This window comes from Myotis brandtii, unplaced genomic scaffold (genome assembly GCF_000412655.1).
Source record: "Myotis brandtii unplaced genomic scaffold, ASM41265v1 scaffold152, whole genome shotgun sequence".
Taxonomy (NCBI): domain Eukaryota; kingdom Metazoa; phylum Chordata; class Mammalia; order Chiroptera; family Vespertilionidae; genus Myotis; species Myotis brandtii.
This window is the reverse complement of record NW_005355502.1, coordinates 1,719,647-1,747,130: the sequence shown is the minus strand read 5'-3', so window position 1 is coordinate 1,747,130 and position 27,484 is coordinate 1,719,647. Positions and strand designations below refer to the sequence as shown.

General features: G+C 38.6%; 1 protein-coding gene across 1 annotated transcript in view; it reads right to left on the bottom strand.

The window, feature by feature from the left end:
- LOC102242210 (ATP-binding cassette sub-family A member 3) overlaps positions 1-27,484 on the bottom strand; it is a 273,880-nt gene that overhangs the window by 85,404 nt on the left and 160,992 nt on the right. The window contains exons 17-23 of the mRNA XM_005861509.2: positions 26,551-26,649; positions 25,513-25,681; positions 24,253-24,553; positions 18,124-18,373; positions 16,365-16,569; positions 9,318-9,534; positions 931-1,098 (exon numbers count right to left, since the gene is read on the bottom strand). Coding sequence (XP_005861571.1) covers positions 931-1,098; positions 9,318-9,534; positions 16,365-16,569; positions 18,124-18,373; positions 24,253-24,553; positions 25,513-25,681; positions 26,551-26,649 — 1,409 coding nt within the window. The remainder of the gene's footprint in view (positions 1-930; positions 1,099-9,317; positions 9,535-16,364; positions 16,570-18,123; positions 18,374-24,252; positions 24,554-25,512; positions 25,682-26,550; positions 26,650-27,484) is intronic.

Sequence of the window (27,484 nt, the reverse complement as noted above, 5' to 3'; positions counted from 1 at the left end):
CTTAGAGTTGCAACTCAGAGGCCGGCAAGTTAGGCGGGGAACGTTGGCGTCTGCAGTCACTGGAGCAAGTGAGCCTCCCTGCTTGCTTCCAGCTGCCTGGCTGCCGGCCGCCATCTTGGCTGACAGTTAATTTGCATAAGGATATGCTGATTAGCCAATGGGAAGGGTAGCGGTCGTACGCCAATTACCATGTTTCTCTTTTATTAGTGTAGATACCCAAATGATTCATTCCTTGAAATAACTTGTGTGCCAATTAATGTGTGATTCTGAGTGGTGATGGTGTTGGGGGGAATACAAGTAAATATAATACAATTACAATACAAAGCCTTCCCCTAGAGGTCTTTCCCATAGGTCAGGTGTGGGGAAACTTTTTTCTACCAACGGCCATTTGGATATTTATAACAAAATTTGTGGGCCACACAAAATTATCAGTTTAAAAATTAGTATTTGGTCAAACATTTAAATAACTCACCCCTAATGCCTTGGCAGGGCCAGACGAAATGATTTTGCAGGCCTTATACAGCCCGTGGGCCGGATGTTCCCCACTCCTGCCATAGAGGAAGTCCATCACACAAGGAAAGAACGTAGCTGTGAATCCCAGCCCTAGCCCAGGAAAGCTGTGTAAGATTGGGCACGGGCACTTCCTCAAAGTGACTTTTAAGAAGGTTGAGTTTGTGAAGATTTAGAATAATGTATGTAAAGTTATTAGGTGGTTGATTGTTAGCAGCGCCTAGTTCTGATGACAACTTCAAACTTACCTTGGATTTTCTTTTGAAGCTTATTATATTTAAAAGTTCTTTTCCCCAGCCTTGTAAAGTGACCTAAATACAGGTAACCTGACTCCTTTGAAATATGGGCAAACCCCACATGTCCCATGGGCTGACCCTGGAACTAACTTCCTAGATACTTAGGGACTCCCAAGATACTTACTTTTTTCATCACAGTCTAAGGAGGCATAAGGATTTTCCATGCACATTTTTTTATTGTTGTAGAAAGCAAAATAGTTCATGAAGCACTTCCCCAGGTTGTAATTGGGAAGGAGCAGTAACGATCTCAGTATGAAGGTTCTGGTGGAATTTGATACGATACTTTCAATTTCTAAAAAGATAAGATTGGGCTTCATTATAGGAAATGAACTATCCCAGGAAAAAAAAAATCCCCAATTTATAATCAAACCAAGCTCAGGGAATCAAAAGTCAGATGATTATGCTTGAAGAACACTATTTCTCAATAGGTTTGTTCCTGCTGACAGCTAATAACAGTTTGTGTTGAGAACTGAAGAGTCTGAAAGTCTCTTTGATGAAGTGGATGCCAGCATAATAAGTCTTCCTGGCACCGTTATGAACAGAAAACAACTACAGTCTCTTTTCCACATTTTCTAAATGAATCAAACCAATCAGGGAGGCAACGTATGAGATGCAGCCTAGAATTCACCAATAGAGAACACATAGCGAAATTACGGTATATTTGAGAGTAGGAAATCTTCAGAGAAACCAGTTGATGTGTAACTGATATCTCTCTAAAGAATGTATTGGATATGAATAATAATTAGACTAAATTCCTGGAGATGTGAACATGCTTAATTTATGAATTTTGATAATTCTGTTCTTGAGGAAGAAGATACAGTCTAGCCTAAACACAAAGTTCACATAAGACACTTTGAGCAAGAAGAGGTGACCAAGCAGTGCCAAAGCCATGGTGATTCTGTCCTGTGGAGATATTAACTTGATATAGAGACAAACAATTGATCCAGATTGAAAAATTCTGCTTATTGTCCACTTGAACAAATGCAAAAAATGGCACTAATTTTATAGACTAGCACTATTTAATATATCTAATCATGGGAAGCTCTATGTCTGCACTCAGAAGTATGGCTATTGAGGGCTAGAAAGTGGCTAGTGTGGCTATGGAACTGAATTTTAAATTGTATTTAATTTCAATAAATTTAAGTTTAAAAAGCCCCAATTGGCTAGTGGCTACCATATTACACAGTTCAGATATAGTCTGATATCTTGTGGACTCATGAGTGTCTTCTCTTCCAAAGAGTAGAGAAAAATCTTAGGTGAGGAAGAGAAACAAAATATCTTACCTGGCAAAATGATGAAAAACTCTTTAGGGATGGGAAAAGGGAAAAACTGACAAAAAAGTGTTACTAAAAATAATTATCATCCAGCTCAGCACGGGTATTGACTGTTCAGAACAGATTATAAATCAACTAAATTGTAAACTACTATACCCCTGGTGTGGCCATCTGGACGTACATGGATGGGATGCCACTTCTCTAGAGACTCCCAGCGAAGGCATATTTTATGTGCTCACTTCACCAGCCCCAGCATTTGTTTTATATACTCCAGTAGCAGTTCCTCGGTTTGTCGCATTTTAGAATTATGGTAGTTTCTTTCTGTCCACTCTGCTTTTGTTTTATTTACTTTTCTTCTACATTACACAGCCTCATGTATAATGTTTAATACAAGTGGCAACAGCAGTCACTCTTATCCAGCTCTTCATTTGTAAAGGAAATGCTTTCAATGAGTCATCAAATATTATGCTATAGAGTTTTGTCCTTTATAAAGTTAGGCATTTTTCTCCCCTAATTCTATTTACTAAGAAATTTTATCACATATCATTTATTTTTCTGCATCTATTGAGATAATTATGTTTCTCCTATTAACCCATTAAAATGGGAATTTTATTTATAGATTTTTCTAATATAAAAACAACCTTCTTAGATTGTTTGCTAATATTTTATTTAACATTTTTGAATCTATGCTTATGAATGAAATTAGTTCATGATTATTTTGTCAGGTTTGGACACGAGGCTTTTGTTAGTCTTGTAGAAGGGGCTGGAAGTGTGATCTTACTCTTCTGTATCTCCTGGGGGACAATTCAGGACTCACCAGTAGTCATCTAGGCCTTATGTTTTCTTTTTGAAAATAATTTAAACTATTACCTACTTGGATTCTTGTAGTACAACTGGAATTTTCTAATACTTCTTAAATCAGATTTAGTGAATTTCATTTTTTCCTAGAAATATAACAATTTGTTCAAAGTTCTTAGACTTGTCCTTACATTGTTTATTATATCCCCTTATTTTTCAATGTGTAACAAATATATATATACTAGAGGCCCGATGCATGAAATTCATGCAAGGGCCTTGGCCCCGGCTCCGCCTGCTACCGCAGCCAAGGGCCTCCGCCACCTCTGCCATGGCATCTGTCCGCTGCGGCTTTGTCCAGAAGGAAGGACATTCAGAAGGACATCTGGTCTAATTAGCATATATATATTCTCTCTCTCTCTCTCTCTCTCTCTCTCTCTCTATATATATATCTAGTTGAAGAGTCTCTCCTCAGCCAGCCTTCCTGTGGTTCTGGGTGATGTCCGTTCCGTCTTTTAGTTGTATTTTTGAAGTGGTTGTTTGCGGCAGCAGTCTGCGGTGTTTACCTATGCCGCCATCTTGGTCTCCTTCCTATTTATCTAAATTTTATTAATTCTTCCAACTGCTGATTCATGGGGTTGTTGGTCTTCTCTATTATATATTTGTTTTCTATTTGATTAATTTTTGCACTTATTTGCTCATTATTTCAACTGTGTTTACTATGCTTTTTTTCTAACTTATTAAGTTGAACAGTTTGTTAAGTTTTAACCTTTTTCATGGTAATAGTTAAGGCTATAAAATATCTAGCTGCACAGTATTTATGTTATTCTTCAGTTCTAAATATTCTCAAATTTACGTTATGATTCCCTCTTTGGCCTATTAATTATATAAAAACTTGTATTAAAATTCCCAGTTGTGTGTTATTTTTTAAAAAAATATTTTATTGATTTTTACAGAGAGGAAGGGAGAGGGATAGAGAGTTAGAAACATCAATGAGAGAGAAACATCGATCAGCTGCCTCCTGCACACTCCCCACTGGGGATGTGCCCACAACCAAGGTACATGCCCTTGACTGGAATCGAACCTGGTATCCTTGAGTCCGCAGGCTGACGCTCTATCCGCTGAGTCAAACCAGTTAGGGCTTGTGTGTTATTTTTCTTACTAATGTCTAATTTAATTGCAAAATGATATTGAATGTGTCATTCATTAGTCTTCATTGTGTATCATCTAGTCAGTTTTGTGAAGACTCCATGTGTGTTTGAAAACATGTGTTTGAAATTCTATGTTCTCTATAGTTACAAGAGAGGTATGCTAATATCTCCTCTATGATGTATAGTTTGCCTAGTTCAAGTAGCTCTGGAAATTTTAAATATACTTCTAGATAATATTACTAGCTACATAAAATTTTGTAATTGTTACAACTTAATGTGCAAATGAATCTGCTATCATGTAATGAGCCTCTTTATTTCTAGTAATACTTTTTATCTCAACGAGTATTTTTTTTCTGATATCAGTATTATTTTGTGGGCACTTGTTTAATATATTTTTTTTACATTCTTTTATTTTCTGTATCTTTATTTATTAACAATGTCTCCTCTAAAGGGAATAATGCTAAAATTGATCCAAAATAGCAGTTTTTGTCATTTATTTAATAAGCCTCTTTTGATGCTATTTATTTTTATTACTGATATATTTGGGCTAATTACTATCATCACATTACTTTGCTATTTATTATTTTTATTTCATTTTTATTTCTATCCTTTTTGGATGTGACTGAATTTATTTTCTCCCTTCTTTTTCATTATGTTTTGGAAATTATACTTTTAAAATATCCCTTTAGTGTTTACACTGAATATTTAATCATGCCTACATAAATTTTCTCTCTGGCTGCTTCAAATATCTTTTTAGCATTGGTGTTATGAAGTTTTATGATGATATGTATAGGCAAGTAATTTTTTAAAATGATTTAGTGGGCTTTCTGAAACTTAGGATGTCTGACTTTAAACAATTCTGAAATTATCAGCAACTATCTTTCTAACACTACTTCCTCTTCCACTAATTCTTTCTATACCAATATATCAAATCTCCTCACTCCATCCTCCATGGTTTTTCACATTTAATATTTTCCATCTTGTTATCTCATGTTTCTTTTGTATTCATCTTTCTAAGTGTTACTTATTTATTTTTATTATATTTTTAAAACATTTTGTGTACCCCAGTGACAAGACTTTACGTAACTTAATGCATGATTATCCCAATAAATCCTGTACTTATCAATCAGCATGCCTAGTTATTAGAATATTATTGACTATATTCCCTATGCTGTACTTTATATCCCCATGACTATTCTGTAACAACCAATTTGTACTTCTTAATCTCTTCACCTTTTCTGCCCCCTCTCTCACTCTCCTCCCATATTATTTCTGTTGTGCTTGTTCATTTTGTTTGTAGATTCCATTGTTGATAGATAGGTATTTATTGCATTTTATTGTTCATATTTCTGATCTTCATTTCTTCTTCTTAAATAAGACCCTTTACATTTCATATAATACTGGTTTGGTGGTGATGAACTCCTTTAGCTTTTTCTTGTCTGTAAAGTTCTTTATCTGACCTTCAATTCTAAATGATAGCTTTGCTGGGTAGAGTAATCTTGCTTATAGGTCCTTGGTATTCATCACTTTGAATATTTCTTGCCACTCCCTCCTGGCCTGCAAAGTTTCTGTTGAGAAATCAGCTGATAGTCGTATGGGTGCTCCCTTGTAGGGAGCTTTTCTCTTGCTGCGTTTAAGATTCTCTCTCTCTCTTTTGTTTAATTTAACTTTTGGCATTTTAATTATATGTCTCAATGTGGGTCTCTTTGGGTTCACTTTGTTTGGGACTCTCTGTGTTTCCTGGATTTCTATGTCTGCTTCCTTCACCAAGTTACAGGAATCTTCTGTCATTTTTTCAAATAAGTTTTCGATTTCTTGCTTTCTCTCTTCTCCTTTTGGCACCCCCATGATAATATGTTGGTATGATTGAAGTTGTTCCATAGACTCCTTACACTATCCCATTTTTTTTCTTTTTGCTGTTCCGAATGGGTGTTTTTTGCTTCCTTATATTCCATATCACTGACTTGATTCTTAGCTTCATCTACTCAACTGTTGAATCCCTGTAAATTATTCTTTATTTCTTAGTGTAGCCTTCATTTCTAACTGGTTCTTTTTTATGTTGTTGAGGTCCTCACAAAGTTCCTTGAGCATCCTTATAACCAGTGTTTTGAACTCTACATTTAGTAGATTGCTTATCTCCATTTTATTAAGTTCTTTTTCTGGAGTTTTGTTCTATTGTTTCATTTGGGACATGTTTCTTTGCCTCCTCATTTTGGCAGCTCCCCACCCCCTGTCTTTCTTTCTATGTATTAGGTAAAGATGCTACATCTCCCAGGCTTGGTAGCATGGCCTAATGTAGTAGGTATCCTGTAGGGCCCAGTGGGCTGTACACCCTCCTGTTGTAGTTGAGTCTTAATTGCTGTTGGTATTTGAATAGGAGGGATTTAACCAGGTTGATCAGCTGCAAGACGGTGACTCTTTTATATTCATCCGTAACCACCAATTCTCTCTTCAACTGTTTCAACTATGTCTAATATTCTGATACTTCTATTTATTAAGTACTTAATTTAAATTAATTCTTTTCATTTTTTAAGATTCTATTTGGATCTTTTTCAAATCTACTTGTTCTCTCTCTCTCCATATACATATATAATGCCCATACATATGTATCTATAGTACATGCATATGTGCAATATATGTATATATGTTCTATATGCTCATAGACCTGACATTTTTGTTACTAGTTAAATATTTTAAAAATACATATTTTATGTTCTATTCTAAAAATCCTCAAATCTTAAATGTTGCAGGCCTGATTCTTATTCTACAGTTTGTGTTTTCTGGTAGCATTTGCTCTTAGGTCCTTGCTTCTTTTTTTACTTTGTAATTTTAAGCTGATCTCAATTTCTCTAGATAATTTACCTGTGGGAGTACTTTGAAGTCTGGGAATTGTGTATACCTTTGCCACTCACCTGGGAACACAATCAACTGAAGTTATTTTAAATAAATGATCTGGTATGTTTTTTGGGTTACATAGGTACTATGATTTCAGGAAACAAACCAGTATGGGGACTTGCCTGTGGTTACAAATTAAAAGGGAAATTACTATTCTCTGTTCCAGTGCCAAATTCAAATTTTGTAAATTTCCTTTCTGTGTCCTATTGTGGCATTAGTTAAGTTTTATTCACCCTTATAATGAAGCCCTTCTAACTTCCAATTTTAGATAGGAAGCTACTAAAACCTTTGTGGTATGTGCTTTATGCTTTCTATTCTGACTTCAATGTTACTCACTACCTATGCAAATGTGAAGTAAAGGTAACCAGATTCTGTCAATAAGCTCATGTCAGAGCTACCTTTAATGCTTGCTTACCTTCAGGAACACGAGCTTCCATTTTATTGTTGGCCTCTGCCAATTCCATACTTTCTTCTTAATTCATTATTTTGATAGAGTATCATTTACAGTGTTTTTCTGCTACTGAAAAAAGGAAGTCTCCTTTGACATTCTAATTGCCAAATCTATTGGCTTCTTTTTTTGTTCTCACCCTTCATGTCTCTTTGAAACATATTCTTCCCCCAAAATGTTTTTTAAATTTTCTGAAACAGTAATTTCTTCTAATTCTTCTTATTAATTACTAGAGGCTCGGTGCATGAAATTCATGCACTTGGGGGTCCCTCAGACTGGCCTGTGCCCTCTCTCAGTCCAGGAGCCGTCAGTCGGAAATCCTTAGCTCTGCTGTGGAGGCGGGAGAGGTTCCCGCCATCACTGCTGCACTCACCAGCCATGAGCCCAGTTTCTGGCTGAGTGGCGCTCCCCCTGTGGAAGCACATTGACCTCCAGGTGGCAGCTCCTGCATTGAGCATCTGCCCCCTGGTGGTCAGTGTGTGTCATCGTGAGCATTCATTCTGCCATTCGGTCGATTTGCATATTAGCCTTTTATTAAATAAGATTTTTATTGGGGTGACATTAGTTCACCAAACCAAACAGGCTCAACAAAATATCATCTGCACACCACATCATGCACCTATTGCTCAAAGAACAGTCCCTTTCTGTCCCCATTTTTTCCCCTTTGTCCCCTCCCTCCCCCCATTTTCCTCTGGCTAACACCACACTGTTGTCTATGTCTATGCGTTTTACATGTATAAACTCACATATATGTATAAACTCACATCACAAACTCAGATGCTTTAAGGGGAGTCTTCCCCACTTAGCATAATAAAGAGGTGTGCAGCATATACAGATATTGCTTCCCATAATTTTGGGATTGCTTTGAGAATTAGTGCTAAGGCATATCTCTTAACATTTTTTTGTCTGCTATCCAGAGGCATAAGTCTTACTCATGTGAAGTACTCTTTTGTGACAGGGAATGAGGTGGGAAGCCTGTGCTTATGGGGCTCTTTGATAACAGGGAGAAATGAAGTGGTCAAGTGCTCAAGCCAGTTCAAACTCTCGTCAGAGAAGGAAGGGGTGGGGGGAGATACAAATGTAAGAATACTGCAGAAGCCAGGCTTATGTGCAGTAAGGAAGCAGAACTGGCTTAGCTGTAAGGATGTCAGGTGCATACAGAGTTTTTCTTCTTTCTGGAAAATCATATTTGGCTGCTCAGGATCTTTAAGTTAGGGAAGAATAGCTGCACCATACAACCTTTCCTCGATGAAACTGTTGGCCTCTCTCAAGAATTCAGGATTCCTCTCCACTCTTCCCTCTCATCACCACACTATAAAGTGCCCAACATCAAGGGATCTCACTTTTAAAAATAATGAGGGTCTACGGTCAAGTGTATTTTTAATACGATTTATTCTAACTTACTGAGGCCTGTCCTTTTAAGAATAAAGCTGCTCTTTTGTTTTCATTTTTTTGTCTTTTTCTGACAAATGAGTTTCAGAAACAAATGCTCCTAAAATGTCCAAAATCTTGTGCAAAACAGTTTCCTTAAGTCATGTGATAGTGTTACATGATGTGAGGGTAAGAAGGAGGAATCTTGTCAAAGAACCATATATCAGGTTCAGTCCCCTCATTTCAATAGGAAGACCCCGTTCCAGCAGACCTGGAGTGGGTTCACAGGCTCTCATTGTATGTTTTTATCTATTTCAGAGAGGAAGGGAGAGGGAGAGAAAAATGGAAACATCAATGATCAGAGAGAATCATCGGCTGCCTCCTGCGTGGGCCTATTGGGATTCGAGACCACAACTTGAGCATGTGCCCTGACTGGGAATTGAACCCTGACCTCAGCTCAACCACTGAGTTACACTGGCCAGGTTCAAAGTAATTTTTATTGACTTACATCAAGTTCAGGATTTTACCAAGCCTGGAATATAACTGTCTCCTAATGTCCTCATTTATTTACACTTACCAAACTGAAATGTGGCATCTATGATGAGACTGCAAATGCCTGAAAGGTAGCTGAACACCACAAGTTTGATGTAGGCAGAAGTACTTTGGGAAAACAGGAAGCTCAGCAGATATATGAGGGGGATGGCACTCCAGCCGAACAGCATGACGATCAGCATTGTATCCAGGAAGTGGCAGTCTGTGAGAAACTCGTCCAGTTGGCAGAACTTGAACACGCCCTGGAATACACGGAATACAGTGATAAAGGCAAGTGAGACCTAAGTGCAAAAATAATTCAAGCTAGAACACTTAGAAAAGGAAATAGCAAGACCTGTCCTTATTTAGCACAGAATACTCATTAAATTCATAAACAGAATCAGTATCGTTTTCCCCAAATAATCCGAATTCTCAACTTTCCCAGAAAGTAGATTATTTATCTAAAGAGAAACCATTTCTTTAAATATTTTTCCTCCTGACTACATGCCTGACCTATCACTGCTATCCACCTTTAAGCTAGGTCTCCTGGTTCTATTCCACTCCCACACTTCCTCACATCCACTGCAGCAACTCTGAGATTTCTTTCTAAATTTATTTTTCTTGTTGGTACTTTTCCCTTTACAGTGTCATTCTCAGCAACCAGTGAGGTAAGCAAGGTTGTGTCATTATTCGCATTTCACAAACCATTTAAGTGGTTTGCCTGAGGTGGCGGATTCCAAAGTAGCCAAGGTTATTGTTTCCAGATTCTGTGCTCTTTAAATTTTGCCTCGCTGGCACTCTAAATTCCCACTCCCACGTTTTCTCTTATGTTTTTGCTATTACACTTTTTAATTTGTCTTTCACTCCCCACCCCATAATTCATTGCACAGAGTAATTACATGTAGCAACAATAGGCTTTCCTTAGTATCCATGTCCATCTTTTTTTTAAATTAAATTTATTGGGGTGACATTGGTTAATATTTTATAGGTATCATGTATCACATTTTTATGATACATGATCTGTATATTGCATGGTGTGCCCATGATGTAAAGTCAAATCATCTTCCATCACCATATATTTGGCGTCCTTTGCCTTCTATTCCTAAACCCCCTTCCCTCTGGTAACCACCATTCTGTTGTCTGTGCCTATGAGTTTCAGTTTTATATCCCACATCTCAGTGAGATCATATGGTTCTTAGCTTTCTCTGACTTATTTTGCTTAGCATGATATTTTCAAGATCCATCCATTTTGTCGCAAATGGCAGTATTTCATCTTTTCTTATCGCTGAGTAGTATTCCATATATATCCACCAGAAAGATTTGAAAGCATTTATTCAAAAAGCTATATGAACCCCTATATTCACTGCATCCTTATTCATCATGGCCAAGACATGGAAACAACTGAAGTGTTCTTCCATAGATGATTGGATAAAGAAGATGTGGGATTGCTGGGTTATATGGTAGCCAGATTTTTAATTTGTGAGGAGCCTCCATACTGGTTTCCATAGTGGCTGTACCAGTTTACATTTCTACTAGCAGTAAATGAGGGCTCCTTTTTCTCCAAAACCGCTCCAACACTTGTTATTACTTGTCTTACTTATAATAGCCATTCTAACAGGTGTGGGTGGTATCTCATTGTAGTTTTGATTTGCATTTATCTAATAGCTAGTGAAGTTGAGCATCTTTGCATATATTTGTTGGCCATTTATATGTCTTCTTGGGAGAGGTGTCTGTTCAGGTTCTCGGCCCGTTTTTTAATTGGGTTGTTTGGTGTTGAATTGTATGAGCGCTTTATGTGTTTTGGATATTAACCCCTTGTCAGAGCTGTTGTTTCCAAATATCTTCCTCTATTTTGCTGGTTGTCTTTTTGTTTTGTTGGCAGTTTCTTTGTTGTGCAGAAGCTGTTTAGTTTGATATAGTCCCATTCATTCTTTTTGCTTTTATCTCCCTTGCCTTTGGGGTCAAATTCATGAAATGTTCTCTAAGACCAAGGCTCATAAATTTAGTACCTACCTTTTCTTCCATGTAATTTATTGTTTCAGATCTTATATTTATGTCTTTTGTTCATTTGAGTAAAAATTTTAACTTTTTAAAAAATGTGATTTTTAGATAGACGTAAAGGGAGAGGGAAAGAGATATAGAAACATCCACGATGAGAAAGAATTATCAATCGGCCACCTAGTGCACACCCCCTACTGGGGCTCAAGCCCGCAACCTGGGCATGTACCCTGGCCAGGTGACCTTTTGGTGCGTGGGATGATGTTCAATCCACTGAGCCACACGGGGTAGGCCATTTGAATAAATTTTTGTACATGGAGACAAACTATATTTTATTTTCATTCTTTTGCATGTATCTTTACAATTTCCCCAGCACCATTTATTGAAGAGGCTTTCCTTACTCCATTGTATGTTTTGGCTCCCAAATCTGTTACATTGGTTTGTGTATCTGTTTTTCTGCTGTTTGATTATCATTGTCCTTTAGTATAATTTGAAGTCAGGCAGCGTGATACCTTCAGCTTCATTCTTTTTTTCTCAGGATTGCTTTGGCTACTGAGGTCTTTTGTGATTCCATACAAATCTGATGATGTTCTATTTCTTTTAAAAATGGGATTGGGATTTTCATGGGGATTGCATTAAATCTATATATATTGCTTTGGGTAATATGGCCATTTTAACTATGTTGATTTTTCCAATCCATGAACATGGAATATCTTCCCATTTCATTGTATCTTTTTCAATCTCTTAAAAAATTTTAATATATTTTTATTTATTTCAGAAAGGAAGGGAGTGGGAGAGATAGAAACATAAACAATGACAGAGAATCACCGATTGGCTGCTTCCTGCATGACCCCTACTGGGGATCGAGCCCACAACCTGGGTAAGTGCCTTGACGAGGAATTGACCTGTGACTGACCGGTTCATAGGTCAATTCTCAACCACTGAGCCACACGGATCAGGCTTTTTTTGCAATCTCTTTTAATAACGCTTTGTAGGAGATGAGAAGACGGCAGCTGGCAGGACAGCAGTGAGGGAGAGGGTGTGAGTAAGGGAGTGAAAGGGGCGTGTGTGGACGTGTGTGGTGTGTGCGTGTGTGAGTGAGGGACAGATCTCCCAAGAGTCTCAGGGGCTGGCAGACGGGGCTCTCATGGACGGGGAGCCCCTGCCACTGCTGTGGGCACTCCCCCTGCTGTGGGGCTTGGGCATGGAGCCCATGCCATTTAGAAGGGGAGAGTGGCCTCCACTAGGTACCCAGCCTCAGCACCACCCAGACTGCCTTGGACACTGCCCGGGACCCTGCAGCCACACAGCCAAAGTCATGCTGCCTCGGTGCAGACCTGCAGACCCCAGGACGTCCACCTCCTGGCTGCCGGCTCCTGGACACCGCAGTTGCACCACTCCAGCCCAGTGGCGGCCCATGACTGCCCCATCGCAGGCCGGCTTCTGAACACTGCAGTCCTGCTGCTCCAGCAACGGACACCAAGAATACTGCTTGCTGGGCCACTGGATCCTGGGCCCATGGATGAGTTGCTGAGTGTGCGCCCCTGCAGGCAAGGGCGCTCGGCTTCAGCTGTAGAACCTGCCGCTACCACTCCCGGGCCGCAGGACCGTGGGCCCCTCAGGAGTGGCTGAGTGCGTGCCTCTGCAGCTGAGGACACAAGGCTCCAGCAGCAGACCCGTGACTCCCGCTCCCGTGCTGCCTCTCTGGTCAAAGTTGTGCTGTTTCAGCCACAGACTCCGAGATTCCCGCATCCCCAGCCGCTGGCTCCTGCCCCCTCTCCACCTTTACCCGCCGTGATTCGCAGAGTGAAATCACCCTGGCCAGTCCCCGCTGCCTCATCCACAGACACGGGACACGTGCCTCCCACCATCACAGGCTCCTGGACCCTCGCAGTGATTTGCAGTGACACTACCCCAGCAAGAGTCACACCACCCAGGGCAGAGTCGCACTGCCTCAGGCCCAGAGACCCCTTCCCAGGCCATGGACTCCGGATCCACCGCGAGTGCAGCCAGTGAGACCTCAGGCAAGCCTTTCCACAAGAGCCGGAACCACGAGCACACAACTACTTGCACCAGAGGCCGGGGGAGTCACATTGCAGACAACCCAGATGAGACTTCTTTCCCCCCACCATTTAAATTCTTTATTGTTTAAAGTATTAAAGAAGTCTCCTTTCCCCCCCATTGACCTCTCCCCAGCCACTCCCACTCCCCAGCACATGCCCTCACCTCCTACTCTCTGTGTCCATTGGTTATGCCTATATGCACGCATACAAGTCCTTTGGTTGATTGCTTACCCCCCTCCCCTGCCTTCCCTCTTAGGTTGGATGGTCTGTTCCATGCTTCTATGACTGTTTCTATTTTTGTTCATCAGCTTACCTTGTTCATTATATTCCACAAATGAGTGAGATCATGTGATATTTATCTTTCTCCAATTGGCTTGTTTCGCTTAGCATAATGCACTCCAGGTCTATCCATGCTGTTGCAAATGGTAAGAGTTCCTTCTTTTTTTACTACAGCATAGTATTCCATTGTGTAGATGTACCACAGTTTTTAATCCACTCATCTTTGATCCTTTCAAAGAACCAGCTCTTGGTTTTATTGATCCTTTGTATAGTTTTTTTCATCTCTATGTCATTTATTTCCTCTCTGATCTCTATTATTTCCTTCCTTCTGCTCACTCTGGGCTTTTCTTGTTGCTCTCTTTCTAATTCTTTAAGTTGTAGAGTTAGATAATTTATTACCAGTTTTCCTTGTTTTTGAGGTAGGCCTTTAATGCTATGAACTTCCCTCAGGACTGCTTTTACTGTGTCTCATAGATTTTGGATTGTTGTGTTTTCATTGTCATTTGTTTGCAGAATGATTTTTATTTCTTCTTTGATCTCTTTGGTAACCCAATCATTGTTTAATAACATGATATTTAGCCTCCAAGTATTTGAATTTGTTTGTTTATTTTTATTGTAGTTTATTTTCTAATATTATGCCATTGTGGTCTGAGAAGATGCTTGATATGATTTCAATGTTTTTGAATTTGAAGAGACTTTGCCTATGTCCTAATATGTGGTCTCTAATATGTGGTCTATCTTTGAAAGTGTCCCATGTGCACTTGAGAAGAATGTATATTCTGTAGCTTTAGGGTGAAATATTCTGAAGATGTCAATTAGTTCCATCTGATCTGGTGAGTCATTTAGGATTGATGTTTCTTTGCTGATTTTTTGTTTAGAAGATTTACCCAGTGGTGTCAATGGGGTATTAAGGTCCCCTAATATGATTTTACTGCTGTTGATCTCTCCCTTGATATCTTCCAGAAGTTTTGTTTTTTTTAATGTATTTGGGTGCTCCTGTGTTGGGTGCATATATGTTCATCAGAGTTATATCCTTGTTGAATTGCTCCCTTTAGTGCTATGTAGTGGCCCTCCTTATCTCTTGTTATGGCCTTTATTTTGAGGTCTATTATGTCAAATATAAGTATTACTACCCAGCTTTTTTTTCTCATTTCCATTTGCCTGAAAGGCCTTTATTTTGAGGTCTATTATGTCAAATATAAGTATTACTACCCAGCTTTTTTTCTCATTTCCATTTGCCTGAAAAATTTTTTCCCATCCCTTCACTATCAGTCTGTGTGAGTCCTTGTTCTGAGGTGGGTCTATTGTAGACAGCAAATACATGGGTCATGTTTTCTAACCATTCAGCTTCCCTATGTCTTTTGATTGGAGCAATGAATCCATTTATGTTTAAGGTTATTATTAATAGGTACTTGTTTGTCACAATTTTTATTCTTTATGCCTGTTTTCCTTCTTCCCATTCTATTTCTTCTTTTTACAGCAGTCCCTTTAGCATTTCGTGCATTGCTGGTTTGGTGGTAATGAACTCACTTAGCCCTTTTTTGTCTGTAAAGCTCCTGAATTCACCTTCAATTTTGAATGATAGCCTTGCTGTGTATAGTATTCTTGGCTTCAGTCCCTTGCCTTGAATCACTTTGTGTATTTCATTCCATTCCCTTCTGGCCTGATGTGTTTCTGTTGAGAAGTCAGTTGATAGTCTGATCGAAGATCGCTTATAAGTAATTTTCTCTCTCTCTCTGGCAGCCTTTAAGATTCTTACTTTGTCCTTGATGTTTGCCAATTTAATTATAATGTGTCCTGGTGTCGGTCTTTTTGGTTTCATCTTGTTTGGGACTCTGTGTGCTTCTTAGGCTTGTGTGGCTTTTTTTCTTCCCAATATCAGGGAAGTTTTCTGTCATTATTTCTTCAAACCGGTTTCCTATTCCTTGCTCCACTTCCTCCCCTTCTGACACTCCTATTATGTGGATGGGTTTTGTTTGTTTGTTTGTTTGTTTCATGTTGTCCCAAAGCTCCCTTAGGCTCTCCTCCTGCTTTTTAAGTATCTTTTCTAGTTGCTGCAGTGCTTGGGTGGTTTAAACTACCTTGTCTTTTTGTATGTTTAAATTTTCTCTTCATAAAAAGGACACCAGTCAGATTGAATTGGGACCCACCCTAACTGCTTCATTTTAACTTGAATTTGAAATGCAAATAATAACTATTTGAAAGCCCCAACTTTAAATATAGTTACATTTTTGAAGAACTGGTGTTTAGAACTTAAACATATGAAATTTGGGGAATATAATTTAGCTCATAAAATTATTATGTCCCTGGCTTGGTGGCTCAATCAGATGAAGTGTCATCCCATACACCAAAAGATTGCGGGTTTGATTTCTGGTCAGGGCACATACCTAGTTCTGGGGTTTAATATTCGGTTGGGGTGCATACGGGAGGTAATCCCTTGATGTTTCTGTTTCATCTCTCTCTCTCTCTCTCTCTATCTCTCAGTCTCCCTAGCTCTCTATCTCTTCCTTCCTCTCTCTCTAAAATCAATAAGCATACCCTTGGGTGAGGATAAAAAATTATTATGAATTCCAAAGATTTTCTTTCACATGCCTCTTGATTAAAATGTACACACATTTCAATGTGTTTTCTAAGATAATGAGCAAAGATAATTTATCAGCAGAGTTAAGTTTATGATATAATTGGAGAGTAGCAAATTTCCACAGGGTACTGAAAATAAAGAAGCTCTCAAAAAATCTTTATTTAACACTCACCAGCAGTAGGCAGCAGGCAATGAAGAAGATGGTGAGATCCCACAGTAGAGCAGAAAGCCAGTATGCAAGGACATAGACCCCACTCAGAAACTGGATGAGCTTTGCCTTAGTGATTCTCTCAGTCACTGTCAGGAGACAAAAGCCACTGACCAAAAGAGCCATCCCAAAATGTATATTTATGGCCACCTGGTCTCCTTCTGACAACCTAGAAAATTAGGAACAAAAGTAGGTATATTAAAAAATCAACAGCAGAAAATATAAATTTCTATCAATTGCTATTTTTAATCATACAGATATCATCAACATTGTATAAAAGCATCTACATTAATAAAAAACAAAGATGCTAATTGACCGTACCTTCATTACACCCTAAGCCACGCCTACCAGCCAATCAGAGCAACTATATGCAAATTAACCCAACCAAGATAGCAGCTGTCAGCCACGGAGCTGGAGCAAGCAGGAGGCTTGGTTGCCCAGGTGATGGAGGAAGCCAAGGTTCCCGCCTGCCTTGACCCGGCTGCAGCCTCCGCTCATGGCAACAAAGTTTCAATTATAGAAGACAAATAAATCCCAGATACCTGCTTCCAGCCAGCCTCCACTGGGAGCTTGGGTGACTGGGGGTTGGGGCCAGCCTGCAAACAGCCATGGCTGTGGCCAGCCTTCAAACAGCCATCAGCCCTTCACCCAGGCTGGCCAGGCACCCCAGGAGGAACCTCTACCCTGAAGGGGCTGTGGCCAGCCTTCAAACAGCCATCAGCCCTTCACCCAGGCTGGCCAGGCACCCCAGGAGGAACCTCTACCCTGAAGGGGCTGTGGCCAGCCTTCAAACAGCCATCAGCCCTTCACCCAGGCTGGCCAGGCACCCCAGGAGGAACCTCTACCCTGAAGGGGCTGTGGCCAGCCTTCAAACAGCCATCAGCCCTTCACCCAGGCTGGCCAGGCACCCCAGGAGGAACCTCTACCCTGAAGGGGCTGTGGCCAGCCTTCAAACAGCCATCAGCCCTTCACCCAGGCTGGCCAGGCACCCCAGGAGGAACCTCTACCCTGAAGGGGCTGTGGCCAGCCTTCAAACAGCCATCAGCCCTTCACCCAGGCTGGCCAGGCACCCCAGGAGGAACCTCTACCCTGAAGGGGCTGTGGCCAGCCTTCAAACAGCCATCAGCCCTTCACCCAGGCTGGCCAGGCACCCCAGGAGGAACCTCTACCCTGAAGGGGCTGTGGCCAGCCTGCAAACAGCCATCAGCCTCACCCAGGCTGGCCAGGCACTCCTATATAATAAAAGGGTAATATGCAAATTGACCCTAATAGCAGAATGACTGGGAATGACTGGTCATTATGACACACACTGACCACCAGGGGGCAGATGCTTAATGCAGGAGCTGCCCCTTGGTGGGCAGTGCGCTCCCACAGGGGGAGCTCTGCTCAGCCACAAGCCAGGCTGATGGCTGCCAATACAGTGGTGGTGGTGGGAGCCTCTCCCGCCTCCTCAGCAGCGCTAAAGATGTCTGACTGCAGCTTAGGCCTGCTTCCCACTGGCAAGTGGACATCCCCTGAGGGCTGCCAGAGAAATGTCTGACTGCCAGCTTAGGCCCAATCCCCTGGGGAGCGGGCCTAAGCCAGCAGGAGGACATCCTCCGAGGGGTCCCAGACTGCGAGAGGGTACAGGTCGGGCTGAGGGACCCCCTCGAGTGCACAATTTTTGTGCACCGGGCCTCTAGTTTAAGTATAAAATTCTATTCTAGTAAAAAGAAAAACATACATTGAACTGTATTTCTTATAAGTAGAGGTTGGCTGAGGTTTATTGAAGACTGTTATGGAAGCATCAGGGCCAGAAGTTGACATGAAAAGAATATTGTCCAGCATTGCCAGGGACAGGGCTGGTGAATGATATGCTTGATTGTTGAACAGACCAGTAAATGTTATTTTATCTTTCTTCACCTCAATGGAAAATGCAACAATGCATAAGTGAATACAATCTTCATTTTCCATCAAATATTTTAGTAGGTCACCTAGTATGAGGACACAATATTGGTCAGTTTGTTCAAAACACAATATATGTTCGGGAAGAAGAACAACTAATTTTACTTGGTTATTATCCTTTTCAGTTTCTGATAATAATTATTTCAAACATTTTCCATTCTCCTTAAGCACTTCATTGCCCATAATCTAAATTCCTACTTCACTGAGAAAACACAGGTGACCTGGTATAGACTCTTTACACTTGCTTATCTGTCTTAAATTTATCTATGAGTACTTTCAGTTATAGATTTTATTGCTTATCTTACAGCAGACAAAAACTTCCCGTGAGAAAATGGATAAAAGAAATGAGAAATCACCTATTTTAAGGTATCATATATCTAGGAAAGCAATATACATTTGGGGTCCAAGACCTTGGAAAGAATGAAATGCATTCATTCTATGTGCCTTTTCCTTTTGAGGCATTTTAGATCTGTTAATGTTGGTGGTGTCTTGTGGTAAATCCTTTAGTCCTCAATAGAGCTCATGAAGAGCTATAGCTTAGGAGTAAGACTGAGTAAGAAATAGACCAGTCCTCATAACAATTTCAATCCAGTATCAAATCACTTAAATCCCTGATTGGATTTACACCTGTCCTTAATCTTATTGGCCATCAGAAAGTAAACCTCCTCAGGAGAATATAACCTCATGCAGATTATTTATAACCTTCATACACAATATCTGGTATTCAATAAGAAAATTTCTAGGTATACCAAAAACAGAACCAAGAAAAAGCACAAATAAGAGAAGCAGAGCCACAGGTAAACTAGGCATTAGAGATAGAGAATTCACAAGAGAACTAGAGTCCATAGAATGAATAAATGTTGATGTTAGAATTTAAAAACACATATTAATTACAATGAAGAATTCAATATATAACTCATAGCATGTTGGATACAAATGAAGAGTAGACAGGAAACTAGAAGATAGGTTGATTAAAAAAAAATTAGCCAATCGCACAATACAAAAAAAAAAAAGAAGAAGAAACAATGGAAAATAAGAGTGAAAACATTAATTAACAATATTCTCAATGACATGGGAAACCACTATAGATATTCACATATCAAAAGAATAATAAAGTAATACTATGCACAACTCTACACACATAACTTTGACAGTTTAAATGGAATGGCCTACTTTCTCAAAACATAAACTATTGCTTACCTCACCCAGTATAATAGAGACTAATGAATAATTACTAAGGAAACTTAATTTACAAATTAAAAAATTTCCCCCAAATGAATATCCAGGTCTGGATGGTGTTTTCTTTCTTTCCTTTTTTTTTTAATGTGATGGCAAGATTTTACTTTGACTTAAAGGGTATTAGTACACCCTCAGGGATGTGGAAGGTGGGCAGGCTCTAAAGCACTGCCAGGTCCAGATGTTTTAACTAGAGAATTCTAAAAAATATTTAAGGAAAAATAAACACTAATTATAGACAATATGTTTCAGGAAACAGAGAAGGAGGGAACATTTCTCAATTTATTTTATGAAGCTAGTAATACCCTGATAGAAAAACCATACAAAAGAAGTACAAAAACTAAAATACAGACCAATATCTTTCATGAATATAGGTGTAAATCTCCTTGAAAATATTAGCAAAAATTATTAAGCAATATAAAAAAAGAATAAAACACCATGACCAAGTGGGGGTCTACTTTAGAAATGGATAATAGAGACCATTATAAACTTTTGAACAAAAAAAAAAAAAATAAAATCAATCAATGTCATCCACCGTATTAAGAATGCAAGGCTGGTTCCATATTTAAAATCAATCAATGTCATCCACCGTATTAATAGGCTGAAGAATAAAAATTACATAATAATATCAATCTATGCAGAAAAAAACATTTGAAAAAACTCAATACTCAACTCATGATAAGAATATGGGAATATTGCTGAAGTTCCTCAACTTTATACAGAACATCTATACAATCCCTACTGCTAGCATTATACTTAATGGTGAAAAACTATATACTTTCCCCCTGAGACTGGGAACAAGGAAAGAATGTCCACTCTTATCACTCTGAGTCAACATCGTGCTTGAGATTCTGTCCAGTGGAATAAAGCATGAAGAGAAAAAACAGGCATATAGACCATAAATAAAGAAATAACTATTAATTGCAGGTGACATAATTGTCTATCTAGAAAAATCTCAAGGAATCAACAAAAAATTCTAGCTTTAATAAGTGAGTTCACCAAGGTTGCAGGATGCAAGATAAACATAAAAACAAATTGCTTTCTATACACTAGAATAAATATATAGACACAAAAATTAAAAATACAATGCCATTTAAGTCTGTTCAAAAAAAGGAAATAGTTAGCTATAAATATAAGAAAATGTGCACAGGATTCATTGATGAAAAGTACACCACACTGATGAAAGAAATTTAAAAGATCTAATTCAATGGAGACATATATTATGTGCATGGATTGGAAAACCCATGTTCATTCTCCCAAACTGATATAATCCAACTCTTATAAAAATTCCCACAAATTATTTTATAGGTATGGACAAGGTTATTCTAAAATCTGTATGGAAAAATCAAAGGAACTAAAAACCTTTGAAAAACAGGAATAAAGTAGGAAGAATAGTCTACCATATTTTAAGCACACTATTGGTGAATTAACAGATACATAGATTAATGAGTAGAATAGAGAACCCAAAATAGACCCACACATGCCCCATTCATTTTGGATAAAGGTACAAAATTATTAAATAGATATCATCACTCAACAAATGTTGCTGGAACAATTGGATGTCCATAGGCACAAAATTTAACCTTGATGCACATCTTATACATTTTACTAAAATTAATGTGAAATGGATGATAAACTTAAATGTAAAATATAAAATTATAAACATTTTAGAAAACTATAAACATTTTTATGAGAAAAGTCTTCATTATTTAGGGCTATGCAGAAATTCAGACTTGACACAAAATACACAATCCATAAAAGAAAAATTTAACAAATTGGACTTCATCAAAATAAAACTTTTTTCTGGAAAACCGATTAAAATGATGAAAATACAGTTGACAGTATAAGAGAAAACATATAAAGATCTCTCATAACTCAACAGTAAAAGAAAACACCATCAATTTTAAAAGAAGCAAAAGAGCCCTGGCGGTGTGGCTCAGTTGGTTGAGTGCTGTTGCGTGCACTGAACGGCCATCAGCTTCATTCCCCGTCAGGGAACATGAAGAGGTTTCGGGTTCAGGTCCTGGTTGGGGTATGTACAGTAGGCAGCCAATCATTGTTTCTCTCTCACATCTGTTTCCCTCTCTCTCCCTCTTCTTGCCTCTCTCTCTAAAATCAATAAAAACATTTTTTTAAAAGGAGCAAAAAATATGAACACATATTTCAGATGAAAAATAAACACACAAAAAAGATGCGCACATTAGGGAAAAGCAAATTAAAACAACAATGAAATATCACTACACACCTACCAGGATGGCTAAAATAAAAATAATGACATGAATGGTGGAAAAGATGCGGGAGATGGAAGAATAGCTTGGGACCACCATTCTATTCTGTAAGGCCTAGAGTCATGTGATACATTGCATTCTGACCAGATCTTGAATAACAAAACAAAATTCATGCTTAATTTCATGGTACTTTGGCACTTTTTTTTACTGGAAGGAACAAGTGTCATGTAGGCAACCCACAGCTAAAATGCCTCCACTAATAATTAACATTTTGAGGCCAGTAACCTTAAAGAGTGCATTTCTTGATTCTGAGCTGCCTCTATAAAATTGGTGACTAACAGGAAAAGAATGGAGAGGAAGCCACATATACAGTTAAGACCCTTCTTTACAAAACCAGATCTTCATCTAAGAACAAACTTTTTCTTGATGAGGCTTACCTTGCACTTCCTTAAGTGTGTGGTTGTCAGGCTCTAGCATACTTTTAAGATGTTTTAAGAAAATCAGAGTCAAATTAGAATTCCCAGAAATTGATAAAGGCACAATGGTTTGACCATATTGACTCAAACTCATTAGTCTGGCCTTATCATCATTACTATGTGTAAACATAACAGTCTTTGAGAGAAGGATAAGTGATCCTAGAAGTGCCAGTATCTGCAGCAAAATGAGTTTCCAGTTGCGCCAATTGAATATTGCCCTCTTTATGAACATGGCACAGAACTGCTGGTGGTAGAGGGAACACTGAAGAAAGGAGAAACAGAACATTACAATATTTATAGACCTAAACAGGTCAATCACATTGAAATTAAAGATCAACACTGGAATTTTATGGTAGAGATACATAAAGTTTCTACATACTTGGAATAGAATTCAAACATAGTATGATAATGCACAAGAGTATGTACATCCTTTTGTCTATATGACGTGCACTGACCACCAGGAGGCAGACGCTCAATGCAGGAGCTGCTTCCTGGTGGTCAGGGGTCAACACAATTACACCCATTCATTTCTGTATTGTCTATGGTTGCTTTTTGCCACAATGACAGGGCTGAGTAGTTGCAACAGAGACCATATGGCCCACAAAGCCTTATATATTTATCATCTCCTTACATAAAGTTTTAATTTCTGCTAAGGAACTAAAAACCTTTGAAAAACAGGAATAAAGTAGGAAGAATAGTCTACCATATTTTAAGCACACTATTGGTGAATTAACAGATACATAGATTAATGAGTAGAATAGAGAACCCAAAATAGACCCACACATGCCCCATTCATTTTGGATAAAGGTACAAAATTATTAAATAGATATCATCACTCAACAAATGTTGCTGGAACAATTGGATGTCCATAGGCACAAAATTTAACCTTGATGCACATCTTATACATTTTACTAAAATTAATGTGAAATGGATGATAAACTTAAATGTAAAATATAAAATTATAAACATTTTAGAAAACTATAAACATTTTTATGAGAAAAGTCTTCATTATTTAGGGCTATGCAGAAATTCAGACTTGACACAAAATACACAATCCATAAAAGAAAAATTTAACAAATTGGACTTCATCAAAATAAAACTTTTTTCTGGAAAACCGATTAAAATGATGAAAATACAGTTGACAGTATAAGAGAAAACATATAAAGATCTCTCATAACTCAACAGTAAAAGAAAACACCATCAATTTTAAAAGAAGCAAAAGAGCCCTGGCGGTGTGGCTCAGTTGGTTGAGTGCTGTTGCGTGCACTGAACGGCCATCAGCTTCATTCCCCGTCAGGGAACATGAAGAGGTTTCGGGTTCAGGTCCTGGTTGGGGTATGTACAGTAGGCAGCCAATCATTGTTTCTCTCTCACATCTGTTTCCCTCTCTCTCCCTCTTCCTGCCTCTCTCTCTAAAATCAATAAAAACATTTTTTTAAAAGGAGCAAAAAATATGAACACATATTTCAGATGAAAAATAAACACACAAAAAAGATGCGCACATTAGGGAAAAGCAAATTAAAACAACAATGAAATATCACTACACACCTACCAGGATGGCTAAAATAAAAATAATGACATGAATGGTGGAAAAAATGCGGGAGATGGAAGAATAGCTTGGGACCACCATTCTATTCTGTAAGGCCTAGAGTCATGTGATACATTGCATTCTGACCAGATCTTGAATAACAAAACAAAATTCATGCTTAATTTCATGGTACTTTGGCACTTTTTTTTACTGGAAGGAACAAGTGTCATGTAGGCAACCCACAGCTAAAATGCCTCCACTAATAATTAACATTTTGAGGCCAGTAACCTTAAAGAGTGCATTTCTTGATTCTGAGCTGCCTCTATAAAATTGGTGACTAACAGGAAAAGAATGGAGAGGAAGCCACATATACAGTTAAGACCCTTCTTTACAAAACCAGATCTTCATCTAAGAACAAACTTTTTCTTGATGAGGCTTACCTTGCACTTCCTTAAGTGTGTGGTTGTCAGGCTCTAGCATACTTTTAAGATGTTTTAAGAAAATCAGAGTCAAATTAGAATTCCCAGAAATTGATAAAGGCACAATGGTTTGACCATATTGACTCAAACTCATTAGTCTGGCCTTATCATCATTACTATGTGTAAACATAACAGTCTTTGAGAGAAGGATAAGTGATCCTAGAAGTGCCAGTATCTGCAGCAAAATGAGTTTCCAGTTGCGCCAATTGAATATTGCCCTCTTTATGAACATGGCACAGAACTGCTGGTGGTAGAGGGAACACTGAAGAAAGGAGAAACAGAACATTACAATATTTATAGACCTAAACAGGTCAATCACATTGAAATTAAAGATCAACACTGGAATTTTATGGTAGAGATACATAAAGTTTCTACATACTTGGAATAGAATTCAAATATAGTATGATAATGCACAAGAGTATGTACATCCTTTTGTCTATATGACGTGCACTGACCACCAGGAGGCAGACGCTCAATGCAGGAGCTGCTTCCTGGTGGTCAGGGGTCAACACATTTACACCCATTCATTTCTGTATTGTCTATGGTTGCTTTTTGCCACAATGACAGGGCTGAGTAGTTGCAACAGAGACCATATGGCCCACAAAGCCTTATATATTTATCATCTCCTTACATAAAGTTTTCTAATTTCTGCTATAAGGATTAACTAAGATATTTATGTTCTGGCTTTTGATATAGCATACTTAAAAGTCTCAACAAGATGATTTTCCTCAGTCTTCTTATAGTCAAGAAGACCAAAGTGTTTTATAGGAGGAATGGATAATTAGGAGAATAAAAGAAATGCTTGGCAACTCAAACAAACTTACCACACTGAGAATCATAGTGATTAAATAGAAATTCCTTATGCAATATCAATTACCATTGCAAAAAATTTAAAATATTGTGCATGCTTGATTATTAAGAATTATGCTCACTCCAGCTCATTCTAGCTTCAATGAACTAACAAATTTCTGGATTATCGACTTGAAAAAACAAAAGAATTCTAAAACAGAAAACAAATACAACTTAGAAGTAACTATTAAGATCTTTATCTAGAACACATTCCTCTGCATTGAGAAATTAATTAGGCCATGGTATAGGGTGCTCCATATCTGGTTGGGTCTGCAATGCCTGTGAATTCCACACTCCTTTTGTCCAAGTATTTCAAAATGTATCTCTTGTGCCCCAACCAAATATATATCAGTTTTCTGTAAAGGTCCTTACCCCAGTATTAAACATAACAGCAGGTCTTTCATTCACAGTAGACAAATCTGCTCCCTCATTTCTTGACATATTCCTATTCTGGTTCTTGACTGACACTTCACTCATCTGAGAGAGAGGCTGAGGTTGGGTAGATACAATGTCTGTTTGTGTCTCTTCTATATTACTGACCCTACATTTAAAAAGTACAAAGTATTACATTTCTACTTTATCCCAATACATCTTGTTTGGAGAATGAGTCACAACACCCAACTTAGAAGACTCCCTGGTTTGCTTGCTGACTGGTAGGAGCACTATATGAAAGCAATATGGTAGAGCAAGTGGTTCCCCAGCACCAGTCACAGGACTGCTGCCAGACCATGGGAAGCTAGAAAAACAAGGGCAACACAATGTTTCATTAAGTGGAACTCATTCAAGTTAAAGATTAAGGTCTAACTCCTACTTTGAGAAAGTTAAAATATCTATCTATCTATCTATATAAAAGCCTAAGCAACTGAATGACTAAATGACCGAATGACCAAACGACCGGTCGCTATGACGTGCACTGACCACCAGGAGGCAGACGCTCAATGCAGGAGCTGCTTCCTCATGGTCAGTGCACTCCCACAACAACCTCCCTTGGCCGGCCAACCTCCCCTGAACCCTCCCTGCCCCGGCTGGCCAACCTCCTATGGCCCCTCCCCCCAGATGGCCACCCCAGTGGCCCAGATCAGGCTGGCCACCCAACCTTCCGCGGTCCCTCCTCCCGGCCAACCTCCCATGGCCCTGATAGGCCTGATCATCGGCCTGATTGCCGGTCCAGCTGAGGGACCCCATCTGTGCACAAATTCATGCACTGGGCCTCTAGATTCTTTATAAAATGATGGTGATGATATTTTTTTCAATGTTCTTATTGTAAAAGAAATTACATCAGGCTCCTCCCCCTACACTTCTTAAATTTTTAATGTGTGCATCTGAGAGTGTGGTGAGTTTATAAAGGGGACTAAGAGGTGGTCCTTTCCCCACTCAATGTTTTGGTGCTCCCTATGCACTGCTGCTCACCTAAAGAAGACTTCTTCCATGGTAGTGATAGTGACACCAAAGCTAGCAATGCCCAGCTCTGTATGTCTCCTTTCCAGATCAGTAAACAGAGCTTCAAACCTAGAGTAAGAATATTATTAAGAGTAAGAATGAGGAAGAGGAGGGAGGAGAAAATGCTAGCACCAAATCAGAAGATTTTCTTAGTTATGTATTTTTATTCTAAATTAACATTTTTTCAGCATTGGGGAAAATGTAGATCATTCTTTGCTTCAATGCTCATTATAATTTCATGCCTCTGGTAAATCAAAAAGGCGGGAAAGTTGATTAAAAAAAGAAACTAGCAAATTACTATAGCAAATTGCTTTCCACTCTACTTTGTACTTGGATACACATAATTTTGGTCTTCTAATAAAATATCAAGAGACTCTATCTATGCTAAAACTCTATCAAGTTGACATAGTTGACTTATCACACACATGTATGCTATGGTCCCTCAGTCAATTATTTAGTAAATCAAGATAGAAAATCAGATTCAAGTTAATAGTGGGAAAAAGACACTCAAAAATAGAAAATGGATCAGGTTTAGTAGATGAAGATGTAGATAGAACCATGTGATTCAACAGCCAAGGAAATCTGTAGAATCCAAGACAGATGAAACGTGGAGACATCAGGGCTTTTAAAGAACAGTTTTCTGTACTTCATATTCAAAGGATCATCTTTTCCAGAAACCTCCGGGTGTTCAAGATCACCTATTATAGTCCCAGTATGAGCAACTGAACCTATCTTTTCATTTTCAGTGTTGAAGAACTCAAATTTCCCTTTTTGGAATATCTATTAAAATTTAAGCTTCATATTTGAGCTTAAATTGCTTTCCATTCAATTCTATATAGTTTTGCACATTGGCTCTCAGCTGGCACCTTTAAGTTATATAATCAGATATAATCTATCTACATGA